Source organism: Myotis myotis, unplaced genomic scaffold (assembly GCF_014108235.1).
Source record: "Myotis myotis isolate mMyoMyo1 unplaced genomic scaffold, mMyoMyo1.p scaffold_m19_p_8, whole genome shotgun sequence".
Classification (NCBI taxonomy): domain Eukaryota; kingdom Metazoa; phylum Chordata; class Mammalia; order Chiroptera; family Vespertilionidae; genus Myotis; species Myotis myotis.
In genome coordinates this window covers 26544004-26567795 of record NW_023416390.1, presented here as the reverse complement: position 1 = coordinate 26567795, position 23792 = coordinate 26544004, and the positions used below count along the sequence as shown (strand labels likewise).

Below are 23792 nucleotides of genomic sequence, written 5' to 3'. Positions count from 1 at the left end.
TTACTCCAGCCCTGAAAATGAGGACATGGCTAGGGAGGTGTGGAAGAGAATGGCAGGCGAAGGTAGCTGGGGCAGAAGCTAAGAGGAGGGAGGGCATGTGGCACACAGGATAAACAATAACTCATATGCACAAAAACAAGCAGGACGAACCAACTGTGTGCAAAAAAAAAAAAAACCCTATGGGGTGGTCTGTACCTTCAGGGGACCCCTGACTCTGTACTCAGCCTCAGCCTTTCCATTCTCTCGTGTTGCTCCTGCACAGCCAGCCACTTGTTTCCCTATGTGAAGAAGAGAATCCAAGTCATAAGCCAGTCAAGCACAGAACTGAATCCTATTGAAGTGGCAATCGACGAGATGTCCAAGAAAGTCTCTGAGCTTAACCAGCTCTGCACAATGGAAGAGGTGGACATGATCCGACTGCAGCTCAAACTCCAAGGAAGTGTCAGCGTGAAGGTGAGGGTTGCCCGGGGCTGAGATGCACGTGGCCCATGGAACCTGGTACAAGACACCTTGGCATTTATTTATTTATTTTTTTACAAAGGGCACCTTTATCTGAGTCTTTAAAATTTTGTTTCATTGTAAATGCGCATAAATGGTGTCAAACACCTAGAGATAAGCCTTTCTTAACTTTAGCTGAAAATAAAGTATCTTCTTCCTTAACCCTCCTTTCCTATCTTCTCTGGATAAGCTATGTTCTATATTCTGAATTCCAACAAATGAATTAATTAACAAATAACGTGTCTCTCTTATAAATATCTGTCACTAAGAGCCTTATAAAACTGTTCAAAAACACATATTTTTAGAATGTATATTAGTTCATAAAATGTGCATCAATATTTATTTGGCTGCCAAGGTCCTGATAGGAAGCAGGTGGCCTGCCCACAGTGGGCGATTAAATGAAATACAATAGATAGACTATTTGCAAGTCTGAGCAGTATTTAAGGAAACTAACAAGGGTAGGCACAAGAGCTGGCAAGACTGAGGGGCTGCTACTCTTCCTAGGCCCAAAAACTGAGGAGAAAGAGGAATCGTTGGAAGCACAGAGAGAGCTGAGAGAGCCTGCTGATGACAGACAAACATACAGATGACTTAGTCCCTGTTAGAGGACTGCCAGGAGGAAGCCTGGTGCTTACTTAATACCCTCCAGGGGCTGAAACCAGGGTGAGGCAAGTGTGGCACTCACCTTGGGCATAAAATTTAGGAGATGCATCAAAAACTCAGTAATCATGATAAAATATTATAATGCAAAATTTTTTAAAATAAAAAATAATGTCAAAAATCCATCATGAACAAAATGCTAACCTTTTTTAAATTTTATTGTTTAAGGTATTACAAATAGTAGTACATATGTCTCTTTTTTTTTCCACTGACCTCTCCCCAGCCTCCTCTACCCCCCTGGCACTTGCCCTTGTCCCCTCGCCCCCAGTGTCTTGCGTCTGTTGGTTGTGCTTATATGCGTGTATACAAGTCCTTCGGTTGATCTCTTACCCCCCCCCCACTACCCTCCCCTACCTTCCCGCTGTAGTTTGACAGTCTGTTCGATGCTTCTTTGCCTCTGTCTATTTTTGTTCAACAGTTTGTAATGTTCTTTATTATCCATAAATGAGTGAGATCACCTTTTAAATAAAGGCAGGCCAGTAACAGTATCACACGGAGCTATATTGGAGCCTGATGCAAAAGGAAAAATCAGTAATGTTGATCCTGATATGGACCTGGCTGTCTTCTTCCCTGCCAACACCTTGTCTGTGTACCCCATGGCTGATTCAAAAATAATTAATAATAATAATAAATTTTTAAAAGCCAGGATGCAGGAGAACCATAGTTATACTCCAAATGGGACAACTTCCCTCAGCACACAGCTGAGCGGAGGAAATTAGAGGTGGGAGCTGGAGAAGCCACAGAAAGCACCCAGTGCCGTGTGCTCCTCCCACCACACTGGCCATGCCGGGTGGCCACAGCCATCTGCAGATGGCTCAAGGACAGCACTAGCTTCCTGCTCTTTCCCCTACTCCTTACAAGCTACACGGTCACTTTAAAACATTATAAGCACTAAGAAATATGGACTCCCTCGCTAGTGTGACCCTACTCTTGCGTGTGAGCATGATCAGGACCTGAGCATGCATTCTGCAAATCTGATAATGCCCCGCTGGGCCAGAATCTAAGCCAGACTGTCCAGTGGAATACCGTAGACTGTAGTTCCCAGGGAGGTGTGCACACCACCGCCTCTGTGGAATGCCTTGTATTAATAGTTGCGTGTTTATTTTAATGCTAATAAAAAAAACTAGCACGTCGGACATTGGATTTCACAGATGTTTAACTTAAATTTGTTTAAGTAAATAAAAGGAATCTAGTTTTCAAACATATTAAGAAAATAATAGTTCGAGAGGGTAAAGGAGGGATAAATGGTGATGGATGACTGGACTTGGGGTGGTAAACATACAACATACAGATGACGTAATAGAGAATTGTAACTCTAAAAGCTAATAATTTTATTAACCAGTGTCACCCCAGTAAATTCAGTAAAAAGTAATAACGGTTAAAGCCGTATTTGATATGGCAAACACGTGAGATGGTGGGCAAGTAACTGAAGCTTGGGAAGGATGGCAGTGGCGTGTGGGGCTCCGATGTGTCCTGTAGTAGCTGGTTGACCAGTTGTGGGGGCCGCCAATGAAACAGATAACAAATTAGCAGACTTCACGGTGATGTGAGAGGACTGGGGTCCCACACGATTGGTGCACAAGTGGCTACTCCTCCCAGCTGCGGAGCGGGCTCCTCCCTGAGGACGTGGGCTCATCCTCAGCAAATTCTCTCCTCCCCGATAGGTTAATGCAGGGCCCATGGCCTATGCACGAGCTTTTCTTGAAGAAACCAAAGCAAAGAAATACCCTGACAACCAAGTAAAGCTTTTGAAGGAAATCTTCCGGTAAGCTCTTCTTTGTGGAATGTTCTTCCTTGGGATCCTTCAGATGAGGAGTCTTGAATTCCCCAGGAAGCCACCTGACCAACCTCCTTCTGGGTGGCAGAGTCTATCAGCAGCCTGGCTTTGAGTGGCCAGTCTCTGTGGCTGGTTGTTAATTTGCTTCTTGCTGTCGTTAAAGGCAATTTGCAGATGCGTGTGGGCAGGCCCTGGATGTGAATGAGCGCCTCATCAAGGAAGACCAGCTGGAGTACCAGGAAGAACTGCGGTCCCATTATAAGGACATGCTCAGCGAACTCTCCGTAATCATGAATGAGCAGGTGAGGCTTTCCTTGGGGTGGCCCATGCTGTTCATTCATCCAAAGTGTCCGTTTTGACCCCAATGCCGGAAAGGGTCTCTTTTCTTGCTACTGATGTCACTGAACCTTACGTGAGCACCATGCTGCTGACTTGTCCCCTCCCCCACGCACAAAGTCCCTTGCCTCAAAGCAGAGATCAGGTGAGAGAAAAAAGTCTGGAGGAAAAAAAGATGAGAACCCATATGCTTTTCATAGTCTTCAGAAATGTTTAATCAAATCATATGAGCTGTTGGTTTTCTAGGACAGATGGGCCCTATTAGACATCAAGAAACATTGGGTAGCATTCCTGGTAGGGTATGCTATCATTCCCTTTACCTCTGATTTTAAGTCCTCTCACCTCCCCAGGCTGTGATGTGGAGTTCCACAGTTCTGCCACTAGGAGTCTCTGCACCATACTTAGGAAGAACACCAGGACTAAGAAAGACATGGCTTTTTAAAGTTAAGATTGCCTCTACAGAGGCAGGGCCTCCTGTAGATGTGCAGAATTGGGATAAAACTCAATCCCCCACCCTACAAGCAAGTCATCCATGACTTCTGGCATCTGTCCAGCATATAAGGCTGTGCACAAAATGTGGACATTCGTTATCACAGTACTTTTTGAGGTGCTGAGAGTCGGCCTTACACTCTACCTGACATCTCATCACTGTGGTCCCTTCCGGGAGTTAGATGTGTTCTTTACAGAATACTTAAGGGGGAGAACTTGAACTAATCTCCAAATAGTGCCTCATGCATAGTAGCCACTCATTAAATATTAGTTCCCTTCCTTTCCTTAAATGGTCTAAAACCATCAACACTACTCAGGAAACACAAAATGAATCCTATACTTCTTTTATTCTAATTGCTTTTCTCATATATGCTTCTTTTTTCTTATTTTTTCTTATTTTCCATTTCCTTTTGCCCACATTTTAAACCCTCTATCAAAGCTGGAGAATGATGTGGTTAATTGACTTATGTTAGAATTAATCTCTCTGGGAAGGATTCTTAGAGGAGGGAGTATTGGTTTGGGATTCTTTAGAAGCTGGTGGGAATTAAATGTTCAGGAGTGATGCTTTGATAGCCTGGGGAACTCATAAATCTGGGAGTGAAACAGAAAGAACAATGGATCTGAAAGTTGAAAAAAAGTAGTGAAGAAATGCTTGCTTCCAACTGTAAATTGCATCTGACCTTGAAACTTTGAGCAAAAATGCTTTTCTCTTTTTTCCCTGGCAGCTCTGTTGCAGTCCATGTTTATACAACTTCTGTTCCTCTGTGTCTAGTATTTCCCTCAGTACTGTAAGCAAAAGTGGTATGTTTTTCTTTCCTTATGTCTACTCTGTCTTTTGTGGCCTTCTGGTCTACCTATCACTTTCTAACTGTTCATTTTTCCCTGACAATCAATAGTGGCTAGTGTTCTCGAGGTTTTTTATTTAATTAGCACAACTTTATTTCCATTGAGAGGTAGGTGAATATGGGGGAGAGGGAGCCTACTAATTAAAGCTAAAATTAACTTGACTTTTAAAAACAAAATTCATAATTCACCAACTTTTTAAAATATTTGAGCTCACTTGTATCCAAAACAAAGACTCACTATACTCCAAAGTGCTAAAACAAAAAGACATAAAACTAGAACCAGGTGATTAAGGGGTAGGGAAAGAAAAATAATTGATTTTCCAGAAAACCTTTGCTAAAAGAAGCAAAATTTGATTTCATGCTTCCTTCAAGCTGATGCAAAGGAAAGAAACTGATGGATTGAATAGGTTTTGTTATTCAGTAAACAAAATAGATCTTTCAGCAGGAAAGATGAACTTTCTCCTGGTCTAGAGCTTCTATGGGGATTTGTCCATAGGTTTTATATCTGGGACAATGACCACAAAATACATGATATCTTCAGAAAAAGTGCTCCTTAGAAAATGATTTACTCTATCATATGGCCATTCCACATTTCCACCTTAGATTAAAATAAGGACCAAATACTAACATCTAACTCTGTAGAGAAGATTCCTAATTGTGGAGCTATTTAATTGATCATTATAAATCATAAGTACAAATTATCCATAGCAAACTGTGTTATTTAGAGCAAAAAAAGCCATTTTCATGATAACCATTGATAAGTGCTTTGAGTTGGTTATAATGAACAATTTCCTGAAATCAGAAATAGTTAAAAAAAAGATAAGGGTCTGTAAAGTCTATAGTACTTTTAAATATTATATATTTGTTTCAGTTTATGTTTATAACAAAAAATTGTTTGATGCTTTTCTCAGGGGTGTGTGTGTGTGTGTGTGTGTGTGTATGTTTTAATGAAAATGCATCAGACCGTGTTTAGGTTTGAACTCTAGTGGAGGGAAGGGTAGGCAATTCTTAGCAAATCCTGTAATGTAGAAATGAACCATAATCTATAATGCATGTGTACCTTCATGTACCTATATATTCATGTAGATATTCTGGAAACAGGTACATATATAAATACAGCAAAGAGTAATTCTACCACTGAACTTTTATAAATAGAAACATAGCCCTAACCAGTTTGGCTCAGTGGATAGAGCGTCAGCCTGCGGACTCAAGGGTCCCGGGTTCGATTCTGGTCAAGGGCATGTACCTTGGTTGCGGGCACATACCCAGTAGGGAGTGTGCAGAAGGCAGCTGATCGATGTTTCTCTCTCATCGATGTTTCTAACTCTCTATTCCTCTCCCTTCCTCTCTGTGAAAAATCAATAAAATATATTTTAAAAAATAGAAACATAATTAGAATGGATGCAGACATAGAAATACAAAAATATAAATAGAATTAATTATGAAGTTCACTCCAAGAGTGTCCAGCAAAGTCTTAGCTGAAAGGGCAGCCTGAAGTCATCAACGTAGTGCAAGAACATTTACTGTAAGGGACGAGATGGAACTGGAAGAAGTGGACACTATTGTGCAAACATGTTGAGGCGAAGCGGCTTGAGTTATCAAAGTGACAGACAGGCAATAATTACCCTTATAGGCAGACAGAATGCCACGCTGTTTACAAATATCCAAAGAGCTTAAAAGCCTCATTCTATGAAGCCATACTAGTACATGTAGGTATCTGAAAGAAACATGAATAGAAGGGTCTCATTTGTAGTCTGTTTCAACATTCAGAAGGATGACAGCACAGTGAAGTCAATGGTGGTAATGGATATTAAATATAAAATACAGAGAAAAGAACAGATCTGCTGTGTGATGGTGCCAAGTGGGTGAGATGCAAAGGCATATTGCTCTCAGAGTTTGACCTCCTCTTTGGAAACATTATTTGCCAAATTATTTAAGTAAAACTTGTGACATAAGGAGAATGAATTGGTAGTAGGGAATTCTGGTGCTCTGTGGGGACAGAAGTGGCAATTCTATCTTGGAAAAGCAATAAAACTAAAGCATAATAATGTGTGGAGTTGGTGGGGAAATCTCCATAACTAGAAACTTAAAATATTCATTATCTCTTTTTTACAGAGATAGATTTTAGAAGTTTCTGAGGGTTTCATTGTTGTTATTGTGATTACATGTCATAATTTGAACAGATGTAGCAGCAAAGTATTATTTAGATATATTATTTTCAAAAGTATATTTTTCTCATATTTCCATTAACACACTTAAATGAGGTTTCAGATGTCTCTCTGTTTTGGTATATGTCAACAATTTACATGATAAACTTTTAGAATAAAATAAAATTCTGGTATTACTCAGATATATCCATAAGGTTTACCCAGACATTTAGTAATTTATATTTGATAGTTGAAGAATATTGTGAAGGTACTTTAAGTCTTACCAAAATGGCTATGACATGGACGTGGGGAAAAAAGTCTTCAGATCTATGTTGATCAGTGCATTTTCAAAATTTGCAGATTTCCGGGGGGGGGGGAATAAAATCACTTTCCTGGGTTTAAATTTTGTCTGCGGAAATACTAACATGAACCTATCTATTGTGTTTCCTTGTCGTGCTGTGTGCTGTCCTGTCTTAAGATTATGTGCAGGGACGAATCATCAAAATGCGGAGTGGAGCGAACCTTTTCTCGAATACTTAGCAAGAGGACCCCAGCTCTGCCCACGGTCTCCATCTCAGCTAGTGCGGACGTGTGAGCAAAGGTCTGCAGCATCAGACGCACCTCTAAAGGGACTTTCTGAACTTGCAGCTGATCTCGGGGAAGAGAAGATAGATTTAATTTATTTGAAGTTTTTATGTTAATATTTTTTACCTCGCTAGCTTAAGAATTTTGCCAGTCTCTGAATTTGCACATTTCCTATGATTCTTTTTCCTTTGAGCAGCGTTAAACAAGCCAAGCTGAATATTTGCCATTCCAATGAACGTGCAGCTCAAAAGCAAACCCTAAGTTTGCTGTCAATTTCAATATGTTCAATACCAAGTCATATTTTAAAGGTCAAAGTGAATGTTTTTGTAACATTTAAGCATATTTCAAATGTAAATAGGAGATTGTAAAATATATGGTTTTTACCAAAATTAAAAGAACCTTTTTGGTTGATACTTATGATGTGCTAAAAATTATATGAATGTTATATTAAAATATTTGTGTATGTGTACAAAAGTGTTGATAAATACTAATCTTTAAAGTTTGTGGAGTTCCTTTATTTGTAATATATGTGCTCTTAAATGCAATGGGCTGTGAAATTATGGAAGTATTTTGTTGTTAATAGAAATAAAAATACAGTTCCTTTGCATTTGGTTCTCTCATGAAGAGTGGGTGAGTCCCTACTAAAAGTAGTCCTTGGACCGGGCATGTACTAAATGCGACCCTACATTCACTACTTATGATGCCTTACCTAGAAACATGAAAAGGACTCGGACTTCAGCAAGGCAGTTCTTCCAAAAAGATCAACTAAACAGGCCAGGGGCTTTCAAACCTAGGGGATTAGCAGACTGATGTGGAGAAGATATAATGAATCAGAATCTCAAGGGTTGTGTAATTACTAAGGTTATTCACAAATACCCCATCTCTACATTCTGCAAATGTGTGGTAGGATTGCACTTTCCTTCCCCTTTTGAAGTTAGACTTAACCATGGGGCTTGCTTTAACCACTGAAAGGTGAGCAGAAATGGAATGTATCCTTTTCAGGCAGAAACTTAGAAGCTAGAAAGTAGTTCTGCCCAATCTCTTCTCTGATGCAGTCATCTTGAAGCACATGGATAAGAGCCTCAGTGAGACACACACACACCCCAGTCCCTACTAACGTTGTTGGACATAGAGTCTTAATGAGAAATACATTTGGTTGTGTTAAGGTGCCTGAGATTCCAGGATTGTCTGTTATTGCAGCATTATGAGATTATCCTGGCGGATAAGTACTTTTCTCAAAATTGTGACTGATATACAGCCAGGTTTGGGAACCACTAACACATTCCACCTCCCTCCCCCAGCCGCCTGTCTCCCTAGCCAACACCAGCAGCAGTGCATCTGAACAAAGCTGCCTGTAGATGCAGAAGGTAAACTCGGGAGTGTCTTCATATTCACCCCACCAGCCACTGCAAAGGCCCAACTGCAAAGGAGACTAGCTGAGTTCATCTTTCTGCTACTTAAATTTAGAGGACAGGGCCTAGAAGACATTGAAATACTTAATATACTGAAGTGATTAAATATAATTTAGGTGAGAACTCTGATCCAAGATTCATGTAACTTTTCTCAAATACAGCTCACTGCTTTATTTAGCACACACACACACACACACACACACACACACACACTGACCTCTGGCAAGTTTAATTATGGAATGCGTGCTTATAACCACTGTGCTACATGCTTTCAAGCTGACCTCTAGATCAAAACATTGCCTCGGCTTCATTCTGGCTCCAGCTTGGTTTCTTACTGCTTGGGTCAGCATCTTAGTTCTGCCCTTTCTATTTTCTCATTTAGATTTTTGGGATTATCTAGGCATGATTGTTGTCCCATGAACCCAAGAAGAGTCTGCCTCTGCTATAGTTGCCCACCCAATTCTTACCTCTAGGCTCTAGGCTGAAGTTTTCATGCCCATCCCAACCCCTGGCCAATAAACACTGTCAGCAATGAGTTGCCTGTCCAAATCTGAAAATAAAAATAGATGTGTGGGTACTTTGCAGAGGGGTGTACATGGCATGTGTTAGTTTGGCAATAATATGAGCAACTCAGTCTTCCCACATCATTCCAAAACAATCAGGATCTAATTCTCCTGACTCTCAGATGACATTCAAAGTCTGATGATTACTGAGAGAACCTCATGTGTATAAGGCCAATAAAAGTAGTTTAAAAACACGAACAAATTTACATGGGATCCTGAATTTTTTAAGAGGGTAAAAAGGAGTTTAAGGAGTGGTAAGAGTTAGCATCTGAGAGCCCCTTTGGCTTCTGTCTTGAGACTTAATGAGAAAAATCCATAGTCTACTTAGGGAACACAGTCCCATCCTGACCAGGAGTTCATTTGCCTGAGATGGAACGTGGTAAGTGTAGACTCACCTATGGGCACATGAGAGAAGCAGCTATGAGAAGAGGGTAGATAAGGATAAGAAGAGGAACATGTTTGGATTTATAACATGGTTGCTTTAAAAGTTCCAGGTGAATTATGGAGATGGGGAGATGATATCAAAAAATCGAAATGCCCAATGAAAGTTCTAACCTCCTTTGTCTTTCCCTTGCCTCTTGATATCCCTGTAGCCAATGCATGCAGTTACAGATGGAAGGTAAGATAAGACTAATTAGATGGAGACATTGTAAATCATAAGTCTCATGACAGACACTACAGTAAACACATAAAGTTGTTCTTAGAGGGATATGGAGTGAGAGATAGATCAAAACATGCCCAGCTGGGGTTCATGAAGGTCATTCGAAGAAGATAATGGTGATTGAGCTTGAGTAATTAAGCAAAGGTTTATTTTAAATAACATTAATGTCAATGATTCTCCAAGGGAATCTACTTGCAATTTTCTAACATCATTAATATTAATACCCAACTATCAAGTCATTGTTTCTTGGATGTATTCCTAATGTATAAAGGATTTTACTTTCAAAGCTGATGGCTTTACTTGTAGTTCTTCAAAAGCACCCCATAATTATAACTACTAAATCCAGGGTAGGTGGAGTTTTTAACTTATAAACAAGATCATGGTATTTACAGGACATTAGGTTGAACAGGATATTTTATTGGAGATCATGTCCTATTGACTGAGGAAGTTTGTTTCATGATATTTGCACAGAGTTTAGTGACTTACTTTGGATTTCTAAGGGACTGGTCTTCTGCAATATTTTTTCCCTTTGGATGAACAATTTTTAAGGTAATAAAGAATATTAGTAAAGTTCTAGAACTCAGGTTAACAAAAAAAAAATGGAATCTTTGTAACAAAAGTCAAGTAAAAGGAAAATCCAGACTGAAAGGCTCTGGAGTATTCTACAAAAATATCTACAAGCAGCAACCCAAGACCCCGGTAGAGGCCTTTCACCTACTCAAGCTCACAAACACTCCTCTGGACTTCTGAAGTGAAATAAGCCTATCATGTTCTATATTGAGTGGTTTCCACTTTTCAGTCCCTCCCTCCTGAACAGCTGAGCAAAAAAAGACATGGGTTCCCCCATGTTTGTTCAATTGATTATTCATAAGCTGAGGGATTTGGGAAGTGTGTGACCCCCTTACTTTGCCTTTCACATTTAGAAGGGCTGAAAATTGGAGTCCTTCCCAGAAAGAAACAGTTTCCATAGGATTTTAAGCCCAAACATTGCAGGTGATGATGCAAAACTCTTTACTCTTCCTTTAAAGACACTTTAGATATTTGTAGTTACTACTGGAAAAATTAAGAAAGGCCAGTAATAGGTTTTTTAAAACCAACATTCATTGACTTCTATAGTATAACCTGGGTGTGTAAGTCAGAGACTCTTAAAAGGAGGAGAGCAGCTTCATTTCCTACCTGATTGTTGGTCCTGCTTGGAATGAGTCAGAGCCCCAAGAAGAGATGGATAGCTGCCACACCCCAGAAATGGGGATTTCCAGACACCATACATTTGGCAAGAATGAAATGGGATGTTTTAAAAATGCATGGAACACAAATGAATCTAGCCCAGCAAAGCAAGCCAATACTTCCCTGACTCCCAGGCACATCACCAGCCCTGGGAAGGCTGAGGTTTCCCATTTGCAGAAGGTCCCATACAATGAGGCATCTGTTTGTTTCTGAAGGATGTCATGGCAACGTTATTTTACACATCTCAGAATGGCTTCCATTTGGCTCTATTCATATGTACATCATTAAAGCGTGGATTTTCAAATCAAGTTATCAATAAGATAAAAAGGCACACTAAATTTGAATAACAGGTTTTAATATTTGAACCACTGTTGACTTTTTTCACTCATCAAACTTACAGTTTTTCTACTTCTTTCAACAGAAACTGAGAAAGGAGAGAAACTTCATCGGAATTAGCAACTTCTTGCCAAATTTGATGACATGCCCTTTGAAGTGTATTTTTTAAATATTAGGAAGTAACATTTTCCTTGTCAGAATTCCCCACTTATGTTTTCTGTATTGTGATATCTTGACATCTGAATATGCAATTAAGTCAGATCTGAAAGATTTCTATAGAAGTGCTTTGCCAAGGGTCAGTAACAAACACCTTCTCTGGGTTTCACACGGCTAAGATGCTACATGGTTCAAGAATGTGGAATGAGAAATTCATAGAGGCAGAGATAAAACAAATAGCTGAATCTAAGCATGCAACTCTTTCAAGGCAAAGCTTGCATCTTGTGTGCCTTTGTATTCCAGAGATTTAACAAATTGTCTGGCACAGAGAAGGGTCCCCATCAACACTGCTGGACATATGGGTGAATGAACAAATAAGTAACCCAAACAAACTATCAAGATTAGACTTCCTTGATCAATTTCATATTAAATAATTACTCTTTGCTTTTCCTACTTGTGTCATTAAAGATGAAAAGTATTGCCCAAACCGGTTTGGCTCAGTGGATGGAGTGTCGGCCTGCGGACTCAAGGGTCCCGGGTTCGATTCCGGTCAGGGGCATGTACCTTGGTTGCGGGCATATCCCCAGCGGAGGGTGTGTAGGAGGCAGCTGATCGATGTTTCTCTCTCATCGATGTTTCTGGCTCTCTATCCCTCTCCCTTCCTCTCTGTGGAAAATCAATAAAATATATTTTTTTTAAAAAAATGGAAAGTATTAAACTGGAATGTCCTTGTGGCTGTTAGCATGGGCTCTGGGGCAGGTAGAAAGCCCCAGTTATACCACTAATTGCCTATGTGATGTTGAGTGAGAATTTTCACTGGGTTTCATCATCTGTAAAATGGCAAAAATAAATACATTTATTCTTGGGGATTGTTAAAAGGATTAAGTAAAATAAAGAACAGAAAGTATTCAGCACACAGCCTGGCAACAATAGCCCTCAATAGCTGTGAGCTATAACTGCTAATATCATATCAAACAAATAGAATCCACTCAAGAAGTTGGGGTTATGGCTTTAAATTATTATTAATACTATTTATTAAAAGGATGGTTAAATTAAGTAATGCATAAACTAAAAAATGGGTAATTCCATGATCTTGAATGAATACCTCGAGCGAGTTGGAGGCCCTAAGGCCTAGGCGGTTTCCCTTTCTCAAAGACTGCTGGCCTAGTGCACACTACCTGAAGGTGCTCAGTAAGTGGTGTTAAAAGTGCACAAATACTACCTTTTACTTGCATGTATCCCTAAAAGATGATGTTACTCACTGGCTTGGCTTGAGATAAACCCTCTGAAATTGCCCATAAAAGACGAAAGTGAAATTAATCACTGACAGAGAAAATGAATACAGAAAAGCAGTTATTTGCTCAAAGATGTTTCTCTTTTTAATTAGTGCAGTCAAAAATAATTTAGCATAGCCCTAGCCAACTCACTGGTTAGAGTGTGGGCCTGTAGACTGAAGGTCGAGGGTTCAATTCCAGTCAATGGAATATACCTCGGTTGCAGGCCCGTTCCCAGGCTCCTGTCGGGGGCAATCAGTCAATGTGTCTCTCCTATATCGATGTTTCTCTCTTTCTGTCTCGCTCTCTTCCTTCCACTCTCTCTAAAAATCAATGGGAAAAATATTCTGGGGTGAGGAGTAACAAAATAATAATAATTTAGCATAGAATTTGCCTTCTGTGTTAGAGAATTTGATCTTCCTGAGTGACAGAAAAACAGTAGGAAGATGTGAGATTTGATAGTATTAAAAAGTGCTCAGAAGCTACGGAAAAACAAGAGGACTAATGTGAAACCCTGTCCTCCTGAGTGTTCAGAAATTGAGACTGACTAACCATTGAATTGATTAATGTTTTCAAGAATCATTTACTATCACTAACACCAAAAAAACTGACTCAAAATATAGCATCGAATTAAATCGACAGCTTTTCAGAGCAATGCTGGAAAGTAATTAAGTAGACATACACATAGGTAGACAGATATTATTGTGAAAAAAATGTAAAACACAATTCAAATATAAAAGGTGAGGACATGGGGAAATGAGAGTAAAGGAAACCCAAAGTAAACTGTTCATTTTCTAGTTTATTCTGAAAGCTGACAGGTGTGCATGTGCACACACACACGTACACACGTAGACATGCATGCACACACATAAAGAATACTGTAATTTTGACTGCAAAGCAAAAACTTTGGCAACTCACAATGAGTGAAAAATGGAAGTGAATATTAAAATTACAAACTGATTTAATCTCATTAGCTCAGATTAGTGGTTCTCAAAGTGTGGTCTTCAGCATCTCTCTCCTAGTAGCAGCATCAGCGTCACTTTGGAACTTGTTAAGAATGCTCAGGTCCCATCCAGACTCAGAGAATCATGAACATTGAGGGAGGGGCCAACAAGTTGTTTTTTTCCAAGCCATCCATGTGATTCCGACTCACCATAAAATTTGAGAACCAGCGACCTAGATCATATGTCCATCCTCAGACCCATCACAGTGCATAAAAATCAGGCCTGGAGCTGTGGGGTGGGTCAGTAACCACAGAATCATCTAAACCAGTGGGGCAGGGCCTGAGAATGTCCATTTCTAATAAGTTCCCAAATAATGTTGATGATGCTGGTCTGGGGAACACATTTTGAGAATCACTGATCTAGGTTAGGAATGCAAAACAGGAGTGGCTAATTGGAAAATCAATATCCTATTGACAAAAGAAGGAAACAAAGAAGGATAGTAGGCAGGGGGCAAATGTCAATCTCAGCTGCTTGGAAGAGATCGGACAACCACCAATTTCCTCCAAAAATTCTGCAGAAACAGGAGAATCTGGAGCCACAAGAGAATTCTCATCTGTCTTTTAGTTTATAAAATTGATTGCGACATGAACTGATTTTTCCATCCCCTCATTTTCTTGAAATTCAATACAGATCTGAGGAATCCAATCAAAAACAGCAGTTTTGGCTACAGAGAGCCGTGTATCATTTCAAATGTGATGTGAGTTGTCACACAAATCTTTCTCAGTACAATTCACTGAAGATAAATATAGTGCTTAAGGAGACAGTGCCTATCTGTCAAACAATTGAGTCATTTTGATCCATTCTAGTGAAACCGAGACAACAGCCTCTAGTTTGAAGTGATCCAAGATACACAATACAATCACAGCCCGTGCTTATTGCTTCTGTTTTTAATCTATTCTTGCAATCTGGAATCAAAGAATTGTAAACCTCAAAGAGCCTGAGAGATCATCCAGTCCACATATTGCAAACCACCACTGATGGCCCACATTCTGCCCGGACATGTGTGTGTGTTTGTCCTGCGCAACAGTGTTCTTCTTTTAATGAAAATGATTGCCATCTTTAAAGTTTTTCAACTTTGCCTGACAAGTGTGAAGGTCTAGCAATACATGACGTGGACAGATGTCTGCTCTCTCGTAGCACAGCAAGTCAGAGCTGAATGCTAGCTTCCTGCTCTTGAAGGACTGAGTACCCCCACTCCCCAGTTTGTTCCACAACCAGCCGGCTTCACTCATTTCCAGGGCGTGCCTGGGTCCTATAAATATGTAGGTTTGCTGCCTCTCATCTGGACAAACTCCCCTGCTTTAGCAAGGAGGACACTGAGGTTCATAGTGGTGACCAACTTTAATTCACATTATCTCTTTAGTGACAGCGAATTGTCAGTCAAACACATTGAACACAATGCCAAGTGAAACAAAAGACCACATTCTTTTATTTTATTGACACTTTTTTCTTTATTGATTAAGGTATTACATATGTGTCCTTATCCCCTCATTGCCCCCCCCCACTCATGCCCTCACCCCCCTGATGTCTGTGTCCATTAGTTAGGCTTATCTGCATGCATACAAGTCCTTTGGTTGACTCTCCCCTTTACCCCCACCCTCCCCTACCTTCCTTCTGAGGTTTAACCGTCTGATCGATGGTTCTCTGTCTCTGGATCTATTTTTGCTCATCAGTTTATGTTGTTCATTATATTCCACAAATGAGTGAGATCATGTGATATTTATCTTTCTCTGACTGGCTTATTCGCTTAGCATAATGCTCTCCAGTTCCATCCATGCTGTTGCAAATGGTAAGAATTCCTTCTCTTTTACCACAGTGTAGTATTCCATTGTATAGATGTCCCACAGGTTTTTAATCCACTCATCTGCGATGGGCACTTAGGCTGTTTCCAAATCTTAGCTATGGTAAATTGTTCTGCTATGAACACAGGGGTGCATATATCCTTTCTGATTGGTGTTTCTAGTTTCTTGGGATATATTTCTAGAAGAGACCACATCCTTTTATATAAGATGTACAGAATATGAAAATTTATAGACAGTAAGTAGGTCAATGATTGTCTCAGGGAGAGAGGGAGGAGGGCATGTAGAGTGACTGCTAAAGAATAAAGTGTTTCTTTTTGTACTGAGGGAAAATTTCTAGAATTAGATAATGATGATAATGTTGGCTGTACATCCTTGTGAGTGATGAGAAGGTTTTGAACACATCTGAGATAGGACCAAAAGGGTCATTGGCCATCCTTTGTTGAAGGACAACATTATCCTTAATTTTTAAGCCTTTTTATGAAAAAGCTATACACATACAATAGTCGCATCAAAAGAAGAATACGAAAGAGACTATTAGGAAAACATTAAAGTGCCTTTTCAATAGTGAAGAGCAGCAGAGAACATCTTAAAGATCAGAATATAACACGTTTTCTAAATGCTCATATTTGTGAACTATTTGCATTTGCAATTAGCTAAATGTGCCTCGGTTCTTAATTGTTCTCTGCATTTATTTTTAAAAGAAAATCCGAAAGAAGAAAAGTAAGAGCCCAGCCGGATTTCCTACTTCTGGGTCACTTTATCACTAGCCAATATTTCCAAACTATTGCCTTTAGATTAATCATTTCACTGGAGTTACATTTAAAAAGAAAAAAAAAAGCAAGACTAAAAATTCAGGATAATAGTATCCTGCCAAGAAATTTTTTTAAAAGAAAGAATAGAGCATCCAAAAGGTCAACTACAAAAAAAAAAAATACCAAGAAAAACACAATAATAATTTGATTGACTATTTAGTTAAAAATAAATGGGGAAAATGGTAATGGCAACCTAGATACAGAATCTTTAATGGAAACAAAGAAACAGACACTTATTGGCATCCTTTAGTTCTTCTGACAAGCCCACTTTTCTGATACATTGCTATGTAGCAAACTATTAAAAATCACAAATGAGGGTCAGGTCTCTGAATACAGTAATACATTTTCCTGCTTCAATCACAAAAGCCTAGAGCTGAAGCCTTCCTTAATGCTGCTTTAATAGATGAATGGCTATCAAATAAAACAGATGGACATTTGTTTAATTTGTAGGAATCTCCAGAGACCAATAATTTGAATGGAACAAAAACAAGAATAAGCTTAAATATTTGATAGAAAATATTTTTAGCAAAATCACAAATGCAACCAAAGACAGCATACTTTGCCTGTTAGTTTTATTTGTTTTATTTTATTTCATTTTTTCCATTACCATTTTACTTTGATTGTTTATTAGCTTCAACCTGGATGTTTCTATACTCATTGAACCAAATCTAATATAAAACCCACTGAACCAAATTTGGTATAAATCTTATATAAAAAGTAGAGCAGAAATGAACCAAAATCCAACCACATTTCCACTGAGTTGTAACCCTGGTAAGGTCAGAAAGAGAACTCAGCCCCTCCACACCAATATGTATAACAGCCTCATAGTCCAATGACTTCCTGTAAACCCATTTCCATGGGCTGGCATGTAAACTGTTGCTGTGAATAGTCCTCCATAATGGCAGTGGAGATGAGGAATGGAGAAGGTCAGGGGACCCTATTTCAAGACCTCTGACCCAGCCAGACTGCATAAAACCACATGCCAATGACTTCACAGAGATTCCATCCAGAGTCAGCTACTCCCATAGTTTGCACTTTACACACCTACAGAAGAACCAGCCACGGGACCCATTTGTGAGGACACCAGCCAATCTTGGAAGAACTGACTGAGCAGGCATTCTTCGTTCTCCTTCTACTGGCAGAGTACCTTCTATTTATTTTTAAAATATATTCAGAGAAAATTACTATTCATTCTCTTCTTTGCCAAGCCCGCTCTAATAGTATGAGGAACAATGAAGGTTCTTTGTTCTAACACAATGGCACTAAGTCAAAATAGCACAGTTTATTTTGAACAATCTCTAGCACAAAATAATGAGAACAAAAAGTAATAGTGCATTTATTCTCCTCTTTGGAATAAAACTTTCCCATTACCACACACATCACAAATGTCAGTGAGACATTTCATCCTCTGATAAATCAAAGGATGTTTTACCTCTTAACATAACAGACATGGTAAATGATATTTCTTGAAAATGAAATTGGTTTTGCTACCATAAGCAACACAGTCATCTAGAAAGCAGGACCCTTCCAGACAGGTTATAACAAGACCATTGTTGTCAATCTTGGAATTGAAATTATCTTACTAAAAGGTCACCAGTAGAAGAAAGTCCTTGTATGACATTACATAGTAATGGATTACAAAAATACCTTCTCGTAAATTATCCTGTCTCCTCATACTTATTACCAGATATTTAATGTCTGTTTTTACCCATGCTCTGCCCAATGTCCAAAAGATCTTTTTAAAACTTAAAAGCCAAACTTTGTATGGTCTGCAAGGCCTTTCATAATCCAGCTGAGTTTTTATGGGGCCCTTACCTTCTCATCCATTATGTATTTATTTGGTTTGTCTCCCTTATTAAGGAATGAAACCTGTCTGTCTCCAGTGCACAGTGTAGTATATTAGATAGATGGATGCTTCATAAGTAATTTGCTGAATATATGAATGAATAAGTGAATGAATTGCTTTAATATCTCAAAGAGAATCACACAAACGAATACACACAGAGGTTTTCAGCTCGTGGTAAGAAACCTTTTCAAGCTGTTGCTCCACTGAGTTAAAAACTTCAAATATGTGGTTCACATTAAGCAAAGCTACTCGGTATCCCATCAGCCTGGATTTAAAAACACTGAATGAGCAGGGTAAATGATGTCACCCCTTTGGAAAGAGAACCACAGAAGCAACCCAACCGTGGTATTTACTGGCACTTGTAACATGTCTTAACTGAATCCCTCCATTTTAGCCAGCCAGTGAGGGATGGTGGCGAGAGGAGCTGAAGGGGAGAGGGAGAGGGACAGGGGGAGAGGGAAATTTCTTCTCCATGGGTGGCACCAACAACTGAAAATATTTACAGATTTTTCTGATTGGGCTGGTAAATGTTTCAGAAACTGGAGAAAATTAACTGAGGATTATAAGCCTGTCTTGCCCATAAAAGTTTTCAGCATTTTCCGAATTCAGTGGGTAGATGTGCACTTAATCCTTTGTTGTCAGTGTGGCATTCACACTTTCAACTTGATGTTCCCAGTCAGAGTCCTTTTGGTTCATCTTCTCCGGAGAATAAATCTCCAGTTTTATATTTCTTAAAATATATTTTTATTGTTTTCAGAGAGGCAGGGAGAGAGAGAGAGAGAAAGAGAGAAACATCAACGATGAGAGAATCATTGATTGGCTACCTCCTGCACGCCCCACATTGGGGATCGAGCCCACAATCCAGGCATGTGCCCTGAATGAGAATGGAACCATGACCTCCTAGTTCATTCATCAACGCTCAACCACTGAGCCACTCCAGCCAGGCTCCAGTTTTATATTAATATTCGAATAGGTCCACTGGATGTATGACGTGAGAAGGACCTGGGGAGGTAAGGCATGACAGGGGCAGGTTTCTTGGACAGTGAAAGGCTCGCAAGGAGTTGGCAATTGAACAAAGCTGTGAACAAAGTGAGGGGGCTCATGGCCTGGTTGTTCTGATCCCCGTGGCACAGATGTGGCTCAACCCACTGCAAATGCCACAGTGGCATGGTGTGGAAGGACCCACACATACCTCCCTTAAGAAAACTTTAGTGGGGAGCATTGATGTCTGACAGCCTAGCTGAGCTGCCATACCTCCAGATCTGCTGCATTTCATCTCTATGTGAGTCATAGAGAGATAGGAGAAAGAAAATACCTGGGGTATTGAAATCATTGCATGTGCATTTCTCTGCTGCAGCATTCAGAGCTATTTCACAATCTCGTAGTTGATAGATGACATTTAAAATCTCCAAAATTTATAGGGAACTCATACAACTTAACAAAAGGAAGATAAACAATCCAATCAAAAAATGGGCAAAGGACCTAAACAGACACTTTTCAAAAGTGGATATACAGAAGGCCAAGAGACATATGAAAAATGTTTAAAGTCACTAATCATCTGAGAGATGCAAATCAGAATGACAATGAGGTACCATCTCACACCTGTCAGAATGATTATTATCAACAAATCGACAGATGAGAAGTGCTGGAGAGGATGTGAAGAAAAAGGAACCCTTGTGCACTGCTGGTGGGAATGCAGACTGGTACAGCCACTGTGGGAAACAGTATAGAGTTTCCTCAAAAAATTAAAAATGGAACTCCCATTTGACCCAGTAACCCCACTTCTAGGAATATATCCCAAGAAATAAGAAAGGATATATGCACCCCTATGTTCATTGCAACACAATTTACAATAGCTGAGATTTGAAAACAGCCTAAGTGCTCATCAGCAGATGAGTGGGTTAAAAAACCATGGTACATCTACGCAATGGAATACAACACTGCTGTAAAAAAGAAAGAACTCTTACCATTTGCAACAGCATGGATGGGCCTGGAGAACATTATGCTAAATGAAATAAGCCAGTGGAGAAGGATAAGTATCGCATGATCTCACTCATTTGTGGCATATAATGAACAACATAAACTGATGAACAAAAAGAGATCCAGAGACATAGAAACAGATAATCAAACCTCAGAGGGAAGGAGAGGAGGATGGGAGGGGAAGAGTAAGAGGTCAACCAAAGGACTTGTATGCATGCATATAAGCATAACCAATGGACACAGATAGTAGAGGGGTGAAGGCATGTGCTGGGGGGTAGGAGCAGCCGGGGAGAGATCAATGCGGGGGGGTGGGAGAGGCATATGTAATACTCTCAAAATAAAGAGTTTAAATTAAAAAAGAAAAGAAAAATCAATGATTTGCAATGATGGCTGGGAATTTTCATGAGCCCTTATAGATGTTATAAAATCTTATATTTAGTTAAACCCTCATTCACAAGGAAGGACAAAATAAAAGCCTGTCTATTTATACAAGCATAGTTTATATTCCCACCTACCTTCATTAAAAGAACGGGTAAAAAAGAATGCACTAAAACAAGAAGAAAGATGAACCCAGGGGAAAGACAGGGTAATCACAGAAACAGTCATATTGTTAAATTTAATAATCCGATGACTGCAAAAAACAAAACCTGTTGTTCAAAACTAAATTCTAAATAACAATCAGCAAATAAGAAAGTTAATAATGTTAGGTCTTTTGGAAAGTCTAAGGAACTGGAAAGAATAGGCCTGCATTCCTTCAGGTCAAGTGCCTGGAGCTGAGTAGATGCTGAAGTCAGTATCTTCATTCACTTAATTTATCATTCTTCGATGCCCATATTTTATGAGTATGATTCAATGAATTAGTGACAGAGCAGAAGTTATAAACTTAGGATCCAGGATCTTCTTGTCCATTATATCAGTGCAATTTTTTTTTTTGCACACATGCCAATCTTAAGGAGTCTTTGAAATTCTTATTCTCATTGGAAAGTCACCTCGGGCAGTAGTAGCCTATCAGATGGTGGACATTCCTTTCCATACTTGTCTCCCTGAAAGTCTCTTCTTGCATACAAAGCTAGCCAAACCAAGATCATCTCACATGTGACTGCACAAGGAAGAGGCTAATTTCTTTCATATGAGTTGACCTATGGCACCTTTAATTATTCCTCTCACAGGATGCTGTTCCCACAAAAAACTTCTTATCTGCTCCTTCCTTCTCATGTGCCTGCTCTGCCACTGTGTGGTACTCAGATGTCAAAGCAACGGTGAATTGGCAGACTGTCAAATCTGCTCCTGAGTTTGGGTTCCTTGCAACACCAGATGCTTCCAGTCACCTGGGAAATCACTCTGACAATAGCTACATATCAAGTTCAAGGTCAAAGTGAATTCTCAGCAAATGCTGCAAAACTAGAAGTTCTCAGCCATTGTTTAAATAATTTATAATAGCAGGATGTATGCCTACTTGAAAAGTGAGAGGGAAGATTCCAAGTAAATGACATTTTTCCATTATGTCATAGAGGATACGGAGTTGGGTATCTTCACCCAGAAGGACATGTGTTTAAGTGACGATGATGCAGTCAAATCCCTGAGTTCTAATCTAATGTTGCTCGTCCTCTGTCACTGACCAAAACTGAAGGTTCTGACAGATAAAGAAGCAACATGTCAACCCTACGCAGCATATCTAAGCAAGGGATGATTTTTTTTTTTTGTCCTGCTGTGTCACCGTTTATTTGAAGCAGATCAAAGGAAGGCATTTGGTACCAGCTCTCTGTTGTCTGGGAAGCTAATGCAATTTCCTGTTTTAAAATTTTGCCCTCAGATGTAGGAAAAGCCAAAGACCTACTCTGTCGCCACAATGCTAACTCCTGCTGGAGGCTGGAGGCAGGAGGCTTACTCGCTACCTGATAGAGATGATGAGGGAAGTAGCTATGTGGACATCAGGGGCAAAAACACTCCATCACAGGGGAACCAGAACCAGGGTCCTAAAGCAGGAATGTGCCTGGGGTGTGTGAAGAATTGAGGAGACCAGTGTAACTGGGGCAGAGCAGAGTGGTGGAGCAAGGGGAAGTGGAGCATATGAAATCAGAACGGAGCCAAAGACAGGATCACATAAGACCTTGAAGATCTCTGTGCTCACTACCTTCTACTCCTGTTGAGCCGGAGGGTCACTGGAAGCTTCCATGTAGAGGACTAATATCCAAGTGCATTTAAGTATGTTTGCAACCACTAAGCATGCAAATCCATGTTTTCAACTGTCCATTTTATGAAATCTAAATACAGATCAAGTATTTCCAATGAAAATTTGGTGTCCGAATTGTGATGGGTTCTAAGTATAAAATGCACACTGGATTTTAAAGGTTAACATGAGAAAAACTGTAAAATATCTCATTTGCAATTTTTATATTTACTTGCATATAGAAATGGTAATATTCTGGGTATACTGTGTTAAATAAAACATGAAAATTAATTCAATATGTGTCTCTTACTTTTTAATGTGACTACTAGAAAATTTGTAATTGTATTATATGGCTTACATTATACTTCTGATGGACAGTACTACTTTGGAATAATTATTGTAAAACTTTAATATGCATAAGAACAACCTAAGGAGCTTCTTACCATGTGATTCACCAATTCACTACAAGAGGCCAAAATAGGTCTAGGGTTGATTCCAAGACCTACTTCTTAAGCAAGCGCTCCCAGTGGATGCTGAGTGGTCTGAAGACTCCTGCTCTATAATGAGAGCCCACAGTCTTGATTTTGCTAGTTTAAGATAAAGGCACAAACCTTCATCAGAGAGTCATGGTGGAAATGGCCAAACCTCTTCTGAAAACCAACAACTACCTGCTCTACTATCCTTTGGTCTAGATCCCCAAACCAGTTTCTTGCTTGAATTACCTGTCAGCTATTGCCATGAACTTCAGGGGCTGAAATTACTTGCCAGATGGGACTCCAATCAACACTTCTCCCTCCTTCTCATCTGACCCAATACTCTGTCTACTCCACTGAACCAGCCACTTCCCAGAGCAGGGCTCTCTGAGCCCAGCCTATTCCATTGCATAAGATATTCACATCTTTAAAAATATATTACAAACACCATCATTTACGTAAAAATGTACTAATTCTAAGCAGCTTTCACTTATATGTCGAGTGTCCAGTTTTAAAGTTATTAGGACAACTATTAAAGACTAAAACTAGGTTGGTAAAAAATAATCCAGTTCTCACTGGATTTGACTTCATCAAAAGTCAAAAAGTCCCAAGCAAATGTAATGTCAGTTCATTTTAATACATTTTTTCACATCTATTTTATTTTCCTTACTTAATTTTTTCATTATAGTAGACAGGATTTTTTTTAATTCAGGTAACATAAGAATTATCCACAATCTTA

At 39.5% G+C, this 23792-nt stretch overlaps 1 protein-coding gene and 1 long non-coding RNA gene across 14 annotated transcripts in view; one reads left to right on the top strand and one right to left on the bottom strand.

Annotated features, from left to right (window-relative positions):
• DOCK10 (dedicator of cytokinesis 10) overlaps nucleotides 1-7923 on the top strand; it is a 210961-nt gene extending 203038 nt beyond the window's left edge. For 7 of the 13 annotated variants that reach the window (XM_036319291.1, XM_036319296.1, XM_036319301.1 and 4 more), the window contains 5 exons: nucleotides 263-453; nucleotides 2823-2923; nucleotides 3099-3237; nucleotides 4486-4561; nucleotides 7231-7922. In XM_036319291.1, the coding sequence (XP_036175184.1) occupies nucleotides 263-453; nucleotides 2823-2923; nucleotides 3099-3237; nucleotides 4486-4561; nucleotides 7231-7292 (569 nt within the window). In that variant the 3' untranslated portion in view covers nucleotides 7293-7922. Of the gene's footprint in view, nucleotides 1-262; nucleotides 454-2822; nucleotides 2924-3098; nucleotides 3238-4485; nucleotides 4562-7230 lie in introns of all 13 variants that reach the window. The other 6 variants (XM_036319297.1, XM_036319302.1, XM_036319298.1 and 3 more) reach the window with 4 other exon arrangements.
• LOC118661335 overlaps nucleotides 1-23792 on the bottom strand; it is a 119506-nt gene that overhangs the window by 15914 nt on the left and 79800 nt on the right. The window contains exon 4 of the long non-coding RNA XR_004969290.1: nucleotides 196-278. This is a non-coding gene — a long non-coding RNA (uncharacterized LOC118661335). The remainder of the gene's footprint in view (nucleotides 1-195; nucleotides 279-23792) is intronic.